General features: G+C 38.5%; 1 protein-coding gene across 2 annotated transcripts in view; it reads left to right on the top strand.

Moving 5' to 3' along the window:
- The first annotated feature begins 5,700 nt into the window (after nucleotides 1-5,700).
- LOC145684961 (putative ammonium transporter 1) overlaps nucleotides 5,701-21,402 on the top strand; it is a 174,935-nt gene continuing 159,233 nt past the window's right edge. The window contains exons 1-3 of one of the 2 annotated variants that reach the window (XM_081757311.1): nucleotides 5,701-5,858; nucleotides 9,659-9,811; nucleotides 19,366-19,455. In XM_081757311.1, coding sequence (XP_081613437.1) covers nucleotides 9,727-9,811; nucleotides 19,366-19,455 — 175 coding nt within the window. In that variant the 5' untranslated portion in view covers nucleotides 5,701-5,858; nucleotides 9,659-9,726. Of the gene's footprint in view, nucleotides 5,859-9,658; nucleotides 9,812-19,365; nucleotides 19,456-21,402 lie in introns of those variants that run through there. The other variant, XM_081757312.1, reaches the window with a different exon arrangement.

Genomic DNA, 21,402 nt, shown 5'->3' with positions numbered 1-21,402 from the left:
GCTGAAGGTACTTTATATGATAATTTCTTAAGTTTTATGTTAAAAGTTTTCTTTAGTTTCATGACATTTTTGGTTAATGCAATGTTTCTTTGAAATGAAATATATTGTGAGCAGTACCGTACGCAACGTAGCTTTTGGTGTTTACTCCCTCCGAACAAGGTATTATGAGAAAATAATTCACTTCTGGTGCTTGGGGTCCTTGGTTCGATCCATCTTATGCCAAGTGAACTTTGTGGTGGACAAACACCGTGTGCATGGGTTTTCTTGAGCTTCTCCCGTTTCCTTCCACTTTCTTCATTCCACCACTTCCTTCATTTCTCATCATCACTGTCTCCTTTAGCCTATCCAGCATAACTGTGGGACGTAAAACTTAAAAAAAAACAAAGAGAAAATAAAAACTGTTATATTGATATATACATATGCTGAAATTTCCTAAAGGGAATTCAAGTACTTAATTTACTTCTAGTACAAGAGTGATTTTTGTATATATATTCGGTGCGAGCGGTTCTGGGTTCGATTCCCGTTGAGAGCACTGTCGAAAAAGTGTAAAAAGCTTTTTGAGGCCAGCCATCCTGAATGAAACCCTCATACGTGACGGACTAAATGGAAATAGGTTTCGAAAGCCCAGAAATCTTAATCCTAAATCATATATATACGAGGAGAAGTCATACAACATGTCACTCTTATTCCCACGTTAGTCGCTGAAGTGTAGCAGGCAGTTAAACATGGCAGCTCCATTGTCGATCTGCACCAAGGAGGAAATGAGGGCAGTGATTCGCTTTTTGTTTGTGGAAGGTGTTAAACCTGCCAAAATTATTCCTCGAATGAAAGCGCACTGTGGTGACAGCTGTTTATCACGCAGCATAAGGCGCAAAAGTTGGACATCTCTAATAAACATTTGGCCCGTTAGCATTCCGTGGAAGATGGACTTTTACAACAAATCGTTACTCTAGATGAAACTTGGGTGGACAACAAATCGTTACTCTAGATAAAACGGGTGGATTTTTACAACAAATCGTTACTCTAGATGAAACTTGGGTGGATTTTTGCAACAAATCGTTACTCTAGATGAAACTTGTGTGGACAACAAATCGTTACTCTAGATGAAACTTGGGTGGACAACAAATCGTTACTCTAGATAAAACTTGGGTGGATTTTTACAGCAAATCGTTACTCTGTTGAAACTTGGGTGGATTTTTTGCAACAAATCGTTACTCTAGATGAAACTTGGGTGGACAACAAATCGTTACTCTAGATGAAACTTGGGTGGATTTTTACAACAAATCGTTACTCTAGATGAAACTTGGGTGGATTTTTACAACAAATCGTTACTCTAGATGAAACTTGGGTACATAATCACGAACTGGAAAAGTAAGGCTGGGAGGGTGGCTTGGAAGCACCAATCACTAGTTTAGCCCCAGAAGTTATGAAATTTAAACGTCAACCATCAGCTAGTCATTGATGCAGTGCGAAATTGGTTATAGATGCAACCCAAAAACTTTTTTTCCCGTGACGGAATCAAAAAACTTGTGAGTTTTGTATCATTAGAATAAATATGTACCTTTTCTCTTTGACTTCTCGTATATCTATCTATCTATCTATCTATCTATCTATCTATCTATCTATCTATTTATCTATTTATATATATATATATATATATATATATATATATATATATATATATATATATATATATATATATATATATATACATATAGTGGCAGCGAGTGGATGTTGAAAGTGGAGGGGCAAAGCATGATGTGAATATTTGTAAATCAAACGTAGTTTCCATGGTTGTATAACTAATAGGATATCTTTTTCGATTAAAATACTGTATATCGTATTTCATACTTTATTAAGTAAATTGACAATAGCAACGCAAGTAGGTAACGAAGGTGTAAGAAGTTATTTGATTCCTTGCACATGAACATCTTAAAATTCTGTCTGGAAAATTGTGTGATCAGATTATTTAATAACAAATTTGCAAAAGAAATAAATAGAAAGGATAATATTAATCATAGTAATTAATGATGAGGCTTGTTTTACAGTAGTTATATTGAAACTGTGAATTAATGAAGAACTTAATTTTTAATTCCACACATGTTATTAAATTTATGTTATTACTCTTTAGAAAATGAAAGATAGTAAATGCTACAAGCATATGCTGCGACATTTAAACAAATATTTGCTTTTGCAGCATCCCGAAACATGTTTGTTGCCATTAGGTGCACTTTTCACTTTTCTTGGAATTCACCAAAACACAATACTTAGAATCACTCCATACTCCAGCTATGCAAAATAATCCTAAAACCTAGAATTATGTTGAATTTACTAAATTTCATTGAATATACACTCGTACACCCCTAAACACACCACTTCACTCGTATATTACACTAGGAAGCAATGGAAAAAGTAGAAGTTCTTTCTTGTTACTTTCTTTTTAATCAATATTTTTTTACTATTAGCAAGAAGAAAAGACATTTTAGGAACTGTCGAGTTTTGAGCAATTAAAGAATAACTTGTGAAAGACATATTTTTTGTACGAAATGTTCTCTCAATTAGTTTCAAAGCGGCTGATTAATATATCAAGACCTTGTAAGGAGAAGTGAAAGTATGCTGGAATTGTTGTGCTTCAATAGGTTAATTTTGGGTTATTTTTCGTGGCAGTTAAAACGCAATTTCTGTAGCTTTCTTAACTCCATGGACACGGCAAATATTATATGGCACCATTTTTGCTATGAACTAGTAATACATACGAAACTTTGACATTTCCAAATGAAACTATACATTAATGGGCTACTTCAAAAAAGTAGGGGGACAACTGTCTCCCTTTGTCCCCTAATCGCCGCCCGTATATATATATATTTAAAAATCACACTTGTACTAAAAGGAAATTGAGTTCTTGAATTCCCTTTTCGAAATTCTACATATGTTACTGATTGTGTGTTTTGTTAAGTAGAAGTGAGGGATTAAATAAATATTGGAAGAGTAGAAAAACCCGTACAAAATTCACGAAAACAATTTTGTCCATTACAAATTCATATGATGTTAACCGGATTACTTATATTCCTTATCAATACATAATCACACATTATTATATTCTCCCTGGAGTTCAATCTGGGCGACTTTTCACCTAGTATAAATACTCAACCACTAAGCAAGTATGTTTTTATTCATTCCCATGATTGTCTTAATTGCATGCCACAATGTGTACGAGGTATATACAACCCTAAAATCAGGCTCGGTCCACACCTCATATACCCTCAGTGCTGAGAAGGTACGCTATACTTCAAGAAACAACAACAACCTGATTTTAAGTAGCACCCTAACAGTCTCTATAGCCAGTGGTGCCCACCCCCCTTATGTCCATGACGCACCCCCCCGCAATTGACTATCCATAGGTGTTCTTCCATGAAAAAAATCTTTTTCGATTAATTTTTACACTCCCCTCAAACATATTTATATAGATTTTTAACCCCCCAAATATTTCAATGACGCAGTTTGCGTCATAGCCCCCCCCCTTGTGGGCACCCCTGCTATAGCTGCTCTTCATAAATGAATTTTAAGTTTACCGAGTTCAATCTATCGTTCAGAGAATACAAGATACTTGCAATATTTCTGTTTCATTAAATGAAATGGAGTGCAAATAAGAAAGGGTCTAAAACTGATCCTTGTGGTAGTCTAGAAATTTAGTGTAATTGACTAACTTGTAAGACGCATTTTAATTTTTTAAATGATCAAAAAATGTTACTAAACTGACCATAGAATGAAAATAGACCTCAATCAAATATTAATTATAGAACATCAGTGTCTAAACTCGTTTCTTTTTTTCTTTCAACACGGGAGTACTGTCCTGTTGATTCCTACAGCCGCCACAACACTAGTTTTTTTTTTTTTTTTAACCTTAAGGACACCTCTTACTATTGGGACTATATGAGATGTTGACTTATGCATATTGTTTAATGTGGGATCAAGCCATTTTAATTCGTCCCGAAAATCGAACCCGCTCCTCTCACATCAAAGGACATAGTGTTAAGTATTTTAGTTCTATAAATCAGGCCAGGAATAATGTCGATCAAGAGTACTTAATGAGACAGGACATTTTGTGATACCGTAACATTTTCATGAGCATTTCCGTTGATTGATTGATTGAAAGACACGTTTGTCTTCAGCACTGAATGTGGAAGGAAGACATAGTAGGAAAGTTTATCCCAGAGCAGTATTCACTGGCGGGCCCAGAGTTATCATATGAGAGGCTTCAAAAATAGGATAGGGATACTTTGTAGATTTCTCTAAGAGATTTATATTAGTCGACAAATCTTTTGTTAAAGGTAAGTGCACGGTGGGTCAATGTTAGAGTGTTCACCTCTGGTGCGTGAGGTCATTGTTCGATCCCAGCTCACATCAAATGGACTTTGTGCTGGACAAAGATCATGTGCGTGAGTTTTCTAGGAGTTATCCCGTTTTTTCGTACTTTCGTCATCCCACCATTGTCCCCCTCCCCATCATCGCCGTCTCCGTTAGCCCCGGTGCATGAGTGTGACATTACACTAAAATAAAAATGGAATCTTTCTGTTATGCTATATAGGCTAAAGGAGACGGTGATGATGAGGAATAAATGAAAGTGGTGGAATTAAGATTATGGAAGAAAACAGGATAACTCCGATAAAATGTAAGTAGAGGGTGTTTGCCCACCACAAAGACAACTCGGTGCGAGCTGGGATCGAACCAGGGACCCTACGCACCAGAAGTGAACTTCTCACCACGTGACCACCGTTAAACTAAAAGAGAAAGTAACAGATTTACAAAGATATATTATTTACAAAGCTTAGAATACTTGTCTGTAGCTAAGGGTGCCAATCCTGGGGGGCCCGGCCCCCCCAAAGCTCATGTGAGCCCCTATTGTGTTTAAGAATATACAATACTTGGCATAATTTGAATGCAATTTGTCTTAAAATCCTCATATATATATACCTTCTGCATCTGAATGGGCCCCCCTAAATTTACAGAGAAATCGGGGCCCTTGTCTGTAACCTCCCAAAAAGAGGACATTTGCTTATTTTACTAAAACTCGGCCGAATCCGAAGAAGAGGACATGTCCAGACACGTCTGGTAGTCCTACGGAGGCGGGAAAGAGTCGCGCACTAGAGGTCTGCAAGGGCTCGGGCCGGACTCGGAGTGTAAATTTTTTAATATACAGCCATATTTCACGGTCATTTTCGGGCCTAACTTTATAAATATACTGTAGAACACTATTTATGGGACCGTTCTTTCTGGAGAACTTTTAAAGTACAACTGCCAAATTAAATATTTAACTGATGCAAATAAAAACAATTTTGTGTTAATAATTAAGTTTCTGTAATTTTAGTTTATTTCGGGCTCATGTGATTGTCACACAAGCTCGGGCCAGGCTTGGACCTAAATGCGAAATCATATTTCGGACTCGGGTCGGGCCTCACATTATATATTCCGGCCCGTGCAGACCCCTACCGCGCACCGGCTGTTGTGCAAAATTACCTGGTATTAATAAAGATTAAACTAACTGCATAAACACGTGAAAGAAACATACGTAGAATAAATGTACACCAACTGACAAGACTAATGTAAGTTATTTCTTTCTTTTTGCCTCCAAATACTAGGACATTGCTGATAAGAGTTTATCGGCTGTTGTGTGACAACAATGATTCACAACGTATCTCCTCATGAAGTCCTGCCAGCTATTACATATGAAAGAGAAAGTCATGCATGTTGTTTCGGATAGCTTGACGATTTCCTTAGATATGAGCCAATTACCAGCCAAGGGCATTTGAATGTGTGAAGTGTAGCGCTACTTTTACAACTTTTGCTTTCATTAGCAGGTACGTTTAAACAATATTTTACTTTTATATAGCGAGCACTATCGTAGTTTGACGCCTTTTCCAATTTCATTATTAGTACCATTATTATCAATTTCTCCTCTTAACTGACAATATAGCACAGAGGTGGATAGTGTTTTTTGAAGTAGGGCCAAAATGTTAGAAATTATGTGAAGTTTCACCTAGAAAAAAAAAATATTACCTAATTTTAACAGCTAAAAAGCCAAGTACACAAGTAAGCAAATTAGTGGTGACTAAGGTTTTTTTTTTTTTTTTTGGTGATAATCACAATTTTTCAATTGTGCTGATCAGTGGCGTATTTAGGAGGGGGCTTCCCGACTTAAGCCCCTCCTGATATCTTACTTATTATAGTAAAGTATATGAAATATCTTGCAGAATTTTCACATTTTCAGGCAAAGCCCCCGCGAAACAAAATCGTAAATACGCCACTGGTGCTGATACATTGATGGCGTCCACTTTGCTGCAGTAGGTTTCCAACGAACCAATTTTCACCGGAAAAGCAACCAAATTGACAACCCGTTTTCAACTTAACCAGCACAAATAAACGTTGGTCTCGTACGGTGACTATTGGTTGGTTAAATTCAATAAAATTAGTCACCGCAAAATTGTAGTTGAATTAAAGATGAAAATTCGATTAATTGAAATCAACTATTTTGTCAACCATAAAATGCTTCTGTCCCAAGACTGTTTTAAGCATGAGCAACGCCGGGAATACCATTTTGGTTACTTGAGTCACTGCATTATTTACACTAGTTCAATAGGATTTAAACAAAACTTACAGCATGGGTGGGTATCTCTTTGATCAGGGTCGTAACTTGTGGGAGAGCAGGACGGGCAATTGCCCTCTCCCTCAGAGAAGCTCTCCACCGTTCGAGGGAGGCCACTTTAAGACAAAATTTTCTTAATCCATATACGATACGAACATGAAATTATAAATGACGCATAAAACAGGTTCACTATATTACATAAACAAAACAGCAAACAAAAGGTAAATAAAACAAAAATGAGTCGTGGGCCCATTTCAGTAAAAAATGTCTACTGTTAGCGGCCCTAGAAATAATATTTATTCGTATGGCTTTGAGATTTGTCAATATTGACCCCTTAATTAATTTGTCAGATATGGAACCAACCCAGGGGTGTGGTGGAGGGCCCACAGGCTCCAGCGGCCACAAACAGTAAGTGAAAGATGGAAAGGAGGGGCCTATTTTCTAATTTTGAGGGAGGGCAAAAAACAACCTCTTCTAGGGAGCCCAAATGTTATATTAATGCTTGCCCCCCTAAAAAATTAAGATACGTTGCTGTCTTTGATCCCTAATGTTTTATTTGGAATTTGACCCCTCGTGATATACGGAAAGATTTCTTTTTTAATGTTTGTCAGTACTTGCCGAAAGAATTTTCGACTTTTTAGAGAGGAAAAAAGTAAGGCATGTTATACTCAGAACTCTCTTAAAACAAATACATACAGGTTTCACATAGTAACGCAGTAATTTTAATTGAAAATTGGTGCAGTTCCTTAAAAATAACTACAACACATAAAATCCAGTCTCGGTGGGTGCTCATGTGGTTCGAGTCCCACGTTAAGCTCTCTAAGTCTTTATCTCATATAGTCTCGGTGCAGTAGCGTCACTTCACACTTTACCAGGAAGGGGAGGAGGAAATTGCCCACTGACACAAGTAGTTCACCCCTTTTTTATTAATACACTAACAGAATACCCGTTCTTCACACGGGGAGAATGCGATTCGTTTTGGATACAAGGGGTAAATTTGGATTTAAACGGCATCGACAGTGTTACTGTTCATCTCAACGATCCCGAAAACTATGGATTCGACACTAATGTCTTTTACTGTCGCTCATTTTGTAATATTCGCTCTTCCCCTCCCGTAAGTTGCACAGTCAAGGTGAAATCATAAAAGCCATCCTAGTCAGGAACCTCATCTCTGTTGAAAATTTGATTGAGATCGGTTGAGTGGTTCAGGAGTTATTAAGTCACTAACAAAGTGTTTATTTTTTATATATATAGATTAGTGTACAGTTGATTAACAAACATGTTCTTTTCGAACTCAGAGTGAAAGCAATTGCCACCCCTACCCTACCCAAATGACGCCCCTGAATTGGTACTGAAGGAGAGACTATACTAAAATCCACTTACCCACAAATGATTGTTGCATTTTAATTGTATTTTAGTGAAGATTTTGCCCCTCTTAACAGTCACTCATGCTCTTTTATACGTTCAAAAAAAAAAAAAAAAAAAAATCCTTGAGGGACATATCAAAACTTACAGTTGTAGTAGTCCTGTTTTAATTAGTTCACAGTATAGTTTCTTTTTTTGACATCAGTATATCAATATCGATTGAAATGAGTCGGTAACAAATGAAGGCTATGATACTATTGTTCAACCCAGTGTTGGGCTGGCGGTTAGATAGGAGACACTCATATTTCTTGTGTTAACGAAACCTTCATTTCCTAAGAACAATGACTGAGCCTCAAAAATCTTGTGCATCAGATAGATATACCTACACTATAAGTTTAAGCGTGGATATTGTCTTTTCAGAATATCATAAATATCGAAATGAAATGAATTGAAATCTTTAAGTTTTACGTCCCACGATTATGCCTGCTAGGCTAAAGAAGACGGTGATGAAAAGAAATGAATGAAATGAAGAAAGTGGGAGGAAACGGGAGAACTCCGAGAAAACACATACACACGGTGTATGTCCACCAGAAAGCTCACTTGGCGCTAGCTGGGATTGAACAAAGAACCCCATACACTAGAGGTGAACGCTCTACAACTGCGCCACCGCGACCCCAATCATAAATATCGAGTAACTTGCATTCGGAATTTGATTAGCTTTTATATTTATGTTATGATCAAAGATTTATGCAGTTCGTTTGATATTTATACCAGATAACAAATAGAGTACTATATTTCCTATCATTTTTCACGAAAATAGTTTTGCGTGTGACTTTTCTGACATTTGCATGAATAGAAGTGCTGCCATCTGTTGTTCTTATGTTCATTATACTGCTCTTCGTTGCCGATTACATTTTGTTCCTCGTAGCCAATTATAAATAATTTATACCACACTTTAATTTTCGCAGTAAGATTCATGTTTATTTAATCAGAATGGAAATATTTATTTGGCAACTGAATGCAAAACAACACTAATGGTATGCTATTAAAATATTTCCTCACCCTGTCAAGTGGTCGATTTAATAACTCCCATTTTAACATTTCACACTTAAGCGCGATGGAGTTTACTAGGCTCATGTCAACATTTAACACAACTCGAGTAACACAGAAACACCTTGTTGAATTTACACAACCAATTTTTACTGTGTTACATAGTCATGTGGCGCGTTGTTCTAGGCATTGTTCCTGACGCTGACACAAAACTTTCAAAGGTCGTTCCAAAATGTAAAATGAAAATTAAAGAATGCAAAGTTAAAAAGCTACCTAAATACCATAGAGCAGAGGCGGTTCGTGGGGCACAGTAGTAATGATCCAAATGTAATCGCTTTGAACTAAAGAAATAAAAAGTACCTGATAAGTCTATATACTAACTGTTATATACAAGAATCAATACCTCACGTAAATTTTATTTGCTTAGTTTGAAATGATAATATTTGTATTATTAGCAGTTACTTCCCTCAAAACTTGTCCCTGTCATAGATTCTAATTACAAAACTGTTATGTTTTTCTTTTAGTATTTTAATGTGATTCACTTTGTTCCATACGATTTACTATTTAGTGTGTTCACTTATGTATCCTGTACCTTTACAGTGTCAGCCTCCAAATGCAGAAATTGAAATTGCCTTTAGTCACCAGTTCATGAAAACTTGTTTCGCATCATGAATCGCGAAATCGAAGATTTTGGAGAAGAAGAGTTTCCTTCAGAAAGTTTATTTTTCGTAGTTACTGGAAGTCTTGTTTTCCGTAAGTATGATTTATTTAAAAAAAAAAACGTTTATTGAAAGATATGACAAAATAAATTAATTTATATAATTAGATATAGTGGTAAATAAATTCTTTCCGGACGGATACTACCATCACAAAGACAATTCTAAGGTTAATTTAATTTACACATAGTGTACCGTTTCCCGTTCGTGTGGTGCTTCACCAAGTTTCTTTCCAGACTTTGACATTGGAAATTCTTTCGGTTTATAATTCACACATGACGTGCCGTTCCCATGCTATGCCCATGCGTGCTGTGGTCCACAAAGTTTCATTTCAGACTTAGACATTGGAAATTCATTAGGTTTATAATTCACACATGACGTGCCGTTCCCATGCTATGCCTATGCGTGCTGTGGTCCACAAAGTTTCATTTCAGACTTAGACATTGGAAATTCATTGGGTTTTTAATTCACACATGACGTGCCGTTCCCATGCTATGCCCATGCGTGCTGTGGTCCACAAAGTTTCATTTCAGACTTAGACATTGGAAATTCATTAGGTTTATAATTCACACATGACGTGCCGTTCCCATGCTATGCCTATGCGTGCTGTGGTCCACAAAGTTTCATTTCAGACTTAGACATTGGAAATTCATTGGGTTTTTAATTCACACATGATGTGCCGTTCCCATGCCATGCCCATGCGTGCTGTGGTCCACAAAGTTTCATTTCAGACGTTGACATTGGAAATTCATTAGGTTTATAATTCACACATGACGTGCCGTTCCCATGATATGCCTATGCGTGCTGTGGTCCACAAAGTTTCATTTCAGACTTTGACATTGGAAATTCATTAGGTTTATAATTCACACATGACGTGCCGTTCCCATGCTATGCCCATGCGTGCTGTGGTCCACAAAGTTTCATTTCAGACTTAGACATTGGAAATTCATTGGGTTTTTAATTCACACATGACGTGCCGTTCCCATGCCATGCCCATGCGTGCTGTGGTCCACAAAGTTTCTTTCCAGAGTTTGACATTGGGAATTCATTAGGTTCATAATTCGCACATGACGTGCCGTTCCCATGCCATGCCCATGCGTGCTGTGGTCCACAAAGTTTCTTTTCCAGACTTTGACATTGGAAATTCATAGGGTTTTTAATTACACATGACGTGCCGTTCCCATGCCATGCCCATGCGTGCTGTGGTCCACAAAGTTTCTTTTCCAGACTTTGATACTGGAAATTTATTGTTTTCTTAATTCGCACATGACGTACCGTGTCTCAACAGGCCACCTTGAAGGAAAGCCAGCCCGATCGTGGCTCGTCGATCGCGATCTTTCGGCTTTGTTCGGAGCACATGAAGCGACACGAAGTGGACCAGAACCAAGGAAAATGGTGTAGAAAGCAGTAGCTGCATGGCACGGCACGGCATGGTATGTGTGACTGATTGCGTCTGTGCACGGCACATTTTATGTGAATTAACCTTAAGTGTGAATTAACCTTAAGTGTGAATTAACCTTTTATGTGGCGGGTAACAGAGTTTGAGTGGATTAGTGTCTACAGTAGGTTTGCGTTCAAAGCAAAACTATTGGTAGATTACTGTAAGAAGAATCATCTATATCTACCCAATTGGTGTAAGGTAGATTCATTGATATATTTATACGAGGGCCTTTCGGAAAGTAACATCCGATTGGTTAAAAAAACAAGCACCAAAGTAAATAAGAATAATTTATTATATACATCTGGAAAATACTTCTTTGCTCTATGTTTTCACGTAGTTTAAGTAAACGTTCAAGCACTTATAATATCTCTGCACTAGCTTAGAAATTCCATCAACATAAAAATATCCTGCCAGTGCCTTGAGCCAGCCTGTGATCGCATCTTTGAGATTCTCATCATCACCAAAGGGCTGATATTGGAAACTTGTGAAAATATATCGGAAAGCTGTGATATTGTGAAACGTCGATTTTCAAGAACTTATCCATCAATCTGCTGAACGAGTTCAACAGTGAACCACTGATGGCCTACCAGTCCTCTCTTCGTTATGAATGTTCATTCGTCCACTTTTAAACGAACTAACCCATTCACGAACAACTCTTTCACTCATCACACTTGGTCCATACACGGCACAAAGTTCCCGATGAATAGCAACTATCGAATATTGTTTTGCCGCAAGAAAACGTATAACATCTTGCAGCTGGCTTTTGCCGGGTTTTTCTATTGCAGCACACATTTTCAGATGCTACAAACGTTGAACTAAGGATGAGACAACCTTCAGTCTACCATGGCTGGATGCAGACTGATCTACCGATCACGTCTGGGCAAAGATGTTAGCGCTGTCGCCACTACTTCACGCACAATGACCAATCGGAGATTACTTTCCGAATGCGCCTCGTATTTTCGTTCTTCGTCAGCACCAAGGTTATATAGGACAAGAAACAGGGGTATAGACACAGTGGGGGATGGGAGTAAATGGGTCACGGCTATTAAAAACGATCATCTACCCCCCCCCCGCTCCCAAATTAGGTTGATGTGTTATATGCTTACTAAAATTGTTTAAGGACTTGTTATCATTTCGTACCTTCTTATTTCGTCTCCGATCTAATTTTGACTGCTAATCGTTGCATTTCGTACTGCAGTATCATACAACCTACGCTATGATTAACCATGAAGTGGTTCGCTTCGCCATGCTCCACTAAATACTGAAATTCTCTTAATGGAACATTTTCTTAGAGTGCCTAATACTCTAACTAGCATAATATTTTTAAAAAGAATATTTTGTAATAACATTTTAGTTTATGAAATTTGAAGTGCATAAGATTATTTGAATATTACAATTTAATATATTGCAAATAAATAGGAACATGCTTTTGATTTTGAGTAGTAAAGCTTTAAATGAATGTTGATCATGCGTAAATTACATGATCGTGTATAAACCACAGAACTTTGGAAAACTAACGTAAGTGCAAAACTAGATGGCTCTGTCTTTGACCTTTATTTAAAGAACATTAGCTAAGCATTCTACTTATTCCTATTACTATGTTTCCCTGAAAATAAGATCAGAAAATAAACCTAGCATAAATTTTCAGATTGCTCGTAATATATGTCCTTCCCCAAGAATAAGGCTTACAAAGGAAATATACCCCAGCAGTTGGAGGACACGAAACGGGTTAATTTACATATAATAAATGTACACAGATACAGATATAATAAATTTTCTTTATATCTTTACATTAGCATATATTACCCGTTTCGCTGAGTTTAAATGAAAATTTAAATGCAAAACTCCGTATCTTATGTTGTAGTACCCGTGAAATATGCTGTTTCCGTTCTTAAGGCATCGATTTAAACAGCAACGAAAAGATCATTGATCATCTTGGCGCCCCCAGAAACCATGGATTCGACACTAATATTGATCATTTTAGATCATTTTTAAATATCTCTTCCTCCTCCTCCAAGTTGTGGGCTGAATTTGGTTTTAAACGGGATCGAAAGTGTCACTGGTCATCTCAGCGACCCCAAAAAATGTGGATTCAGCGCCAATATCGTCATTTTCGATCATTTTTAAATACCTCTTCCTTCCCCTTCCCTTAGTTGTGGGGATGAATTTAAATTTAAACAGGATCGAAAGTATCATTGTTCCTCTAAGCGACCCAGAAAACTATAAATTCGACACTGATAGTGGCCATTTTCGATCATTTTTATATCTCTCTTTCTCCCCTTCCTCCAACTGGCAGGGCTGATTTTGGATTTAAAGTGGATCGGAAATGTCACTGTTCATTTTAATAATCCCGAAAATTATACATTAGTTACTAATATTGATCATTTTCGATCATTATTATATATAGCTCCCCTCCCCCTTCTCCGTGCTTCGTGCACAAGGCATCAGAATTGTCACTGTTAATCTCACCTACTCTTAAAACTATGGATTCGACGCCAATATTAGTACTTTTCGATCATTTTTAAATGTTTATCCCTCTCCCCTACTTTGTACCCTCCCCCTCTTCAACCATTAGCGCTGAACTTGCATTGAAACAGCACAAAAAGTGTCACCGTTTCTCTCATTGACACCGAAAACTATGGATTCAACACTAAAATCGGTCATTTTTGATCATCTTAAAGTTTCTCTCCTTGCCCCCCTCCCCTACGTTGCATCATCAAAATAATCTCTGCCCCTAAACTCATGTGTGTTGAAAATTTGATTGAGATCGGTCGGGTAGTTCAAGAGTGATGAAGTCACAAATGCTGTCATTTCTATTTTAATTTTTTTTTACATATATCTCCCCCTCCCCTCCCCTAGGTTGGGTCGTCAAACTGAAACGATAAAAAACACCCAACGCCCGCCCCTCATAAGTGTTGAAAATTTGATTGAGATTGATTGGGTGGTTCATTAGGTTATTAGGTTTTATTAGTTTTTATTTATACGTCCCCCTCCCCCTCCCCTAGGATCTACCGTTAAAGTGAAATTACAAAAAATGTCACCAGATCCGAACCTCATCTATCTTGAAAATTTGATGAAGATCGGTCGGTTAGTTCAAGAGTTATTAAGTTACAAAAATAGTCACTTTCAGTCTTATATAAATTGATTTATATATATATATATATATATATATATATATATATATATATATATATATATATATATATATATATATATATATAGGGTGCGGCACGTAAAACCGGCCCGTAAAGTGAACACATAAAATGAAATGTAATGTATTGAATATGATTAACTACAACACATAAATGAAATGTAATGTATTGAATATGACTACTCACCTTCACAGCAGGTGCTGAAAGTGTCCTCCGCCCACTTCAACACACATGTGAGCACGATTGAGGAGATTCATATATATCCTTGTCAGTTCTTGTGTTGTAATGCTATTGGTGACATCCTGGATCCTGGTCTTGAGTTCTTCAATTGTGTGTGGATTTGTTTCGTATACTCTTCCCTTTAACAGTCCCCATAAGTAAAAGTCAAACGTGGACAAGTCTGGTGACCGAGGAGGCCACAAGCCTTTGCTGATTGTCCTCTCTGGTGTAAACATCTCATGCACAAGGGACAATGATGCAGCTGATGTGTGGCATGTTGCACCGTCCTGCTGAAAGTAACATAACTGACGCTCCTCTTCGGTCAAGTGTGTATAAAACTCCTCCAGGATTCCCATATACACGTCACTGTTCACTGTCGTCTCAAAGAATATGGCCCCAATAGCGCGTGTGGCGGAAATGGCACACCAAACACCAATCTTCTCATCATGCAAGGGTACCTGGTGAATTGCGTGTGGATTTTCTGTCGACCAATACCGGTTGGTTTGGGAATTTACGTACCCAGACAGGTGGAACCACGCCTCGTCACTCATGATGAGCATTAGTGGATCCAAGAAACCACTGGCAAAATTGCTCAACAGCCATGAACAGAAATGCACCCTCTTCTGCAGATCAGGCTCCTTCTGTTCTTGCACAACACTTATCCGGTACGGTTTTAACTTCAGTCCCCTTAAAACACGTCTGCAACTTCTCTCACTCGCATGAACCTGTTGACTCAATCTCCTGGTTGACTTTCGAGGACTTCTTGTCATTATCTCCTCCACCTGCATCTTTAATTCAGGTGTGCAGACAGATGGTCGTCTGTTCCTGGGAGCAGTTTGAACCGATCCTGTACACCGCCATTTTTCAATCAATTCCTGAATGGTGCTTTTTGCTGGCACAGAACGTCCTGGAAATTTCTCCCGAAACAAATTCTTTGTTTTCACAAAAGATCCAGTGAGAATGAACCCCTCAACAATGGCAACACGCTCGGGTATCGAATACGGCATTATCACATACTGACACTCACCCGGCTTAACACAACGAGGCCTTTTTCTCAACTGGTTTCGACAAGTTTCACTGGCTGCGGCTGCACGTGACTGCTGCAGGTCACGTAAGTCGACCCGACCTCGACACGCCATCTCTTGGTAGGAAGGTAGATTATTTAAGTGATGCCAAAAACACAATATACCAGAATATTACGACGGGCCGGTTTTACGTGCCGCACCCTGTATATATATATATCCACCTCCTTCTCTTCCCTTACGTTGCTCCGTCAAATTTAAATCATAAGAACGGTCCCAGATGTGAACCTTATCCATGTTGAAAATTTGATCGAGATCGGTCGGGCGGTTCAGGAAATTTAGAGTCACAAAGATAGTGATTCTCAATTTTATATATATGGATTTATTATAATTATTATACATTGTTTACGTTTATCACATTGTAAGAGTATCATACCAATATTATCATTTTGTCGGGATTGAAGAGCATTCAAGGTGCCGGACACGGAGATATTCGAAACAGCCTCAAACCTATGAAGTGTCGATCGTACTTCGTTTCGATCGTATGCCGTTTCGGTCATACGCAGTTTGTCTATAAATGAAATGAAATCTTTGAGTTTTACGTCCCACGGTTATGCCGGTTAGGCTAAAGGAGACGGTGATGATGAGTAATGAATGAAATGGTGGAATGAAGAAAGTGGGAGGAAACGGGAGAACCCCGAGAAAACCCACGCACACGGTGTTTATCCACCACAAAGTTCACTTGGCGGGGCTGGGATCGAACCCGGGACCCCAAGCACCAGAGGTGAACGCTCTACCACTGAGCCACCGCGGCCCCTCATACGCAGTTTAGATCGTACGTCGGTCTTCTCCTTTATACATCTTCAAGAAAATTATTGTTAACTAATTTTGCCTAATTGTAAGATATTATTATTATTATTATTATTATTATTATTATTATTATTATTATTATTATTATTATTATTATTATTATTATTATTTCTATCATATGTTTAGGTAACTATTTTCAGACTATGCCTGTGTCAGTCGTACGCAGATTCGAACGTATGCCGTTTCGATCGTACGGCGTTTCGCTCCTACGCCCAGAAATAGAGAGTGAGTCAGTGGGTCGTGGGTCAAGATTTGTGAGTGGGTCAGTGGGTAGCGAGTCAACTGGACGTGACCTAATGACCAACAATGACCCACAGGCCCACTCTGCTCAGTGTATTGTAGAAAGCATCTTCTGAAAACTAGTGAATTTGTCTACCTTTTACTTTCAAATCTTCCCTTTTTCTTCATTTTTCATTTGTTTCTGTATACTTACCTGAGGTGAGTATATCTAACCAAGTGAAAAAAAAGAACTTCAGGCACTTTTGGACATTGATATTTGTAATTGTCATAATAGCAATAGGACTTACAGTGTTACCGACCTACTTGGCTTTCGAGACACAATCGAATCTTACAATTTTTTTCACTTTACGTTGGCCTACCTTACCTTGATTTGAGACTCCTATTTCATACTATTTTCCACTAAAACGTATCTGTAATTCAGTAAGGAAATAATTATATATGATAATTAAATTGAAATGAATCGTAATACGAGCCACGCTAAACACTTTATCATTTTATATCGTAAAGGTCACACCCACTCAAACTCCGATTAGTGATAATTTCACTGCTTTGTTTTATTACAAGTGTAAATTCTTTAGTCAGTGAAGAGGAGAACGTGACTCAAGGGTCAGAGTTGATAACAATGGGTTTTGGTAGGGGGTGACTCAGCACTGGCGTCGTTAGCTTTTTGAATCTGGAAGGGAGTCAGAGATGAATCAAAATCAAAATTGTCTTTCCGACAAAAGTTAAATATAGCAAAAGTTAAATATAGTTTCTTCAAATATATTTGACTAAAATATGGGTGAACGCGTCCTTCTTCCCCCCCCTCCGACTCCTCCATTAACGACGCCCGTGGACTCAGAGCGGAACATGGTGGGTGGTGAGTCAAAGTGCGTCATGATGGGTCGTGGGTTAAGGTAGGTCATAAATCAAGTCTTCATCAACATGTCTGCGCTACGCCGTGCCGATCCTACACATGTATTTTGATTGTATTATGGAGATTTCTGACTTACGTGTTAGGTAAAAATTGCATATAAGTGCAGGTCGGATATACAGTAGGTCCTATGTAAATATACTCATGCTCAAAAATTAAGGATAATTGCAGATTCTGGTACTACACAACATGGCACTACACAAAACTGGCGCTAATAGCATAGGCACATAGTGAGCACAACATACGAACAAACGAAACATATCGGTACGACGGTATTGGTGACATTCACGGTATCCATGGTATCCACGGTATTGGTGATAAGTTGTGAAACACATGTGCTACTTAACGCCACTGTTTCCTGCGCATGTACCCCAACATCAATATGGGATATGATCACCATGCACACGTACACAGGCCGCACAACGGGTTGGCATAGTCTGGATCAGGTGGTCGAGCACCTGCTGGGGTATAGCCTCCCATTCTTGCACCAGTGCCTGTCGGAGTTCCTGAAGTGTCCTAGGGGTTTGAAGACGTGTAGCGATACGTCGACCGAGAGCATCCCAGACATGCTCGATGCGGTTTAGGTCTGGAGAACAGGCAGGCCACTCCAATTGCCTAATATCTTCTGTTTCACGGTACTCCTCCACGATGGCAGCTCGGTGGGGCCGTGCGTTATTATCCATCAAGAGGAAGGTGGGACCCACTGCACCCCTGAAAAGGCGAACATACTGATGCAAAATGACGTCTCGATACACCTGACCTGTTACAGTCCCTCTGTCAAAGACATGCAGGGGTGTACGTGAACCAATCATAATCCCACCCCACACCATCAAACCACTACCTCCATACAGGTCCCATTCAAGGACATTATGGGTTTGGTATCTGGTTCCTGGTTCACGCCAGATGATAACCCGGCGAGAATCACCGTTCAGACTATGCCTGGACTCGTCCGTGACCATAACCTGGGACCACTGTTCCATTGACCATGTACTGTGTTCTTGAAACCAGGCTTTACGGGCTCTCCTGTGAACAGGGGTCAGTGGAATGCACCTTGCAGGTCTCCGGGCGAATAAACCATGTCTGTTCAGTCGTCTGTAGACTGTGTCGGGAGACAACCGTTTCAGTGGCTGTGGCAAGGTCCCGAGCAAGACTACCTGCTGTACTCCGTAGCCGTCTGCGGGCACTGATGGTGAGATACCGGTCTTCTTGTGGTGTTGTACACTGTGGACGTCCCGTACTGTAGCGCCTGAACACGTTTCCTGTCTGCTGGAATCGTTGCCATAATCTTGAGATAACACTTTGTGGTACACGGAGGGCCCGTGCTATGACCTGCTGTGTTTGACCAGCCTCCAGTCGCCCTGTTATTCTACTTCTCATAACGTCATCAATATGTGTTCTTTGAGCCATTTTCAACACACAGTCACCATTAGCACGTCTGACAACATCTGCACACTTACACGCTGCACCGTACTCTGACATGCACCAACACACCTCTGCGTATTTGGACTGCTGCCAGCGCCACCGTGCGACGACCGCACCGAATGCACCGCACCAAATGGTCAAATGCACCGCATGGTGATACCCCGAGGTGATTTCCAACCAAAAACCGCCCACCAGAGCGTTGTTTCACCATGTATCCGCATTATACTTAATTTATGAGCACGAGTGTAGTTTAATAGATTTATATTATTAAAAATAGTTTGATTTTCTGTATTTATCTTGTTTCTTTTCTAGTATTGAACTGGGGTCTTGTACTAATACAGTGTGGTCAAGTCAAGTCAAGAAATGCTACCAACATACTGACAAGTAACCTGACTGGATTTTGTAAGTATATACAATTAACATGTAATCTGCAAGAGAAAAGTTGCATGCATTCTTTCGTGATTATATACTATTTCATAATAAACAAGGACATACATCTAGACCAAGGGCCAAGGGAGTAATAACTCGTCTCCCCCCCCCCCTTTGGGAACTTTTGCCACTACATTAGTAATGTTCCTTAGAATCAAAAAAATGCTTGTTCAACATTTAAGTTCAAGACCTGGGTACTGGGGCCCTTAACCCTTTAGCACCCGTGGATATTTAGGGACATCGATGGAGTCTCATTAAATGACCGTGGATCAGACCGTTAATGCAACACTGGAACAAGTTATACCTCGATTGATTTGTAAGATTTTAGGCTTTCAGTTTACATAATGAACTGAACATTTCTTTCTACAAAGGAAACCTAATTGAGGGAGATTTAAGAAAACTTCCCTTTAAAATGTTCCTTCTCACGATATTTTTAGTTATTACGTGGCAAAACTGCAAATTAGGTGAATAATAAAATGTTTTTATGTGTCCCATATTATGTTCAACATAAACAGAAAATTTCAATTTGATCCATCCAATAGCAGCATAGGAAATTTTTTTCTAAATAGTTTTCACAGATTTCATAATGATTGATTTTCATGGAAGTACGAGTATGACTTTGAGTTACTATTCCGTCCGTCACTGCAACACTAGAACAAGTTATACCTCCATCGATTTGTAAGAGTGTACTCTTTTAGTTCACGTAATGAACGAGACATTTCTTCGTACAAAGGAAAAATAATTTAGGGATATTTAAGAAACTTTTCCTACAAAGGTTCCTTCTCGCGATTCCTTTAGGTATTACGTGACAATACTGCAAACCAGGGGAATAATAAAATGTATGTATTTGTGCTGTTTTATGTTCAACTTAAACTGAAAATTTCATCTTGATCCATCAAATAGAAGCAGAGGAAATGTTTATTTTAAAGTTTGCACAGGGTTCATAATAATTGATTTTCTTGGAAGTACGAGTATGACTTTGTGTAAATATTTTATTTTTCTATCGAAAACAAGTCATGCAAATTATTCTAGTTCATTTTCCTCAATCGTTATATTATGACAGAATCCCAGTACCGAAAAATCGCCCAGGAATGTATTATGATTTGATGGTCCATTGTATAATAGAAAATATTTTAAAGCAATAATTTTATTGTTGTGCGGTTACAATATGTTCTTTTGAAAATTCTTGGTGTTCTGGTATTATACTATGAATGCAACTTCCAAACATGTCTGCTGATATGGTGAAGTTATTAGTAGTGGGCACAAAAACCGGTTTTTCGGTTTTCGGTTTTTCACCGAAACCGGTTTCGGTTTTCTCCAAAATCGGTTTGGTTTTTCACCTGATCCGGTTCGGTTTTCTTCAAAACCGATTCCTTTTTTTTTTTCAAAATTTGTTCTATTTCTGACCAGAATGGTGTTTCGTTGTTCTCCGGAAACCGAATCCATTTCCACAGAAATAGTTTTATGTGTTTTCGAAAAGTTTTCATCGAAACCAGTTTCGGTGAAAGCTGAACCGGTTTTGGAGAAAACCGAAACCGATTTCGGTGAAAAACCGAAGCGGTTTTGGAGAAAAACGAAATGTCGGTTTTTCGGTTTTTATAGAAACCGGTTTTCGGTTTTTATAAAAACCGGTTTTGCCCATCCCTAGAAGTTATCAAAAAAAACTCTCGAAGAGCATGTATTCTTATTACATGTGCTCACAGATAATCGCACGTAATATAGTATGTAATATGTAGTTTTTTAATTGCCGTAATATTAAACAATCTGTTATATTCTTAGTGTTCTTGTCTATCTCTAACTTGATAATAATGTCACATTCACCCTGAAAGCCACGTGTTCTGTTATTCTGAAGAAGAATGGCAAACAAAATGAAGCCAGTCAGACAAAGGTCAATTGCAACAATAAAAGGGATTGCTCTTG

Source organism: Thermobia domestica, chromosome 5 (assembly GCF_964235325.1).
Source record: "Thermobia domestica chromosome 5, izTheDome1.hap1.1, whole genome shotgun sequence".
Classification (NCBI taxonomy): domain Eukaryota; kingdom Metazoa; phylum Arthropoda; class Insecta; order Zygentoma; family Lepismatidae; genus Thermobia; species Thermobia domestica.
Note: the sequence above shows the minus strand (reverse complement) of the source record. Positions and strands in the feature narration are given on the sequence as shown.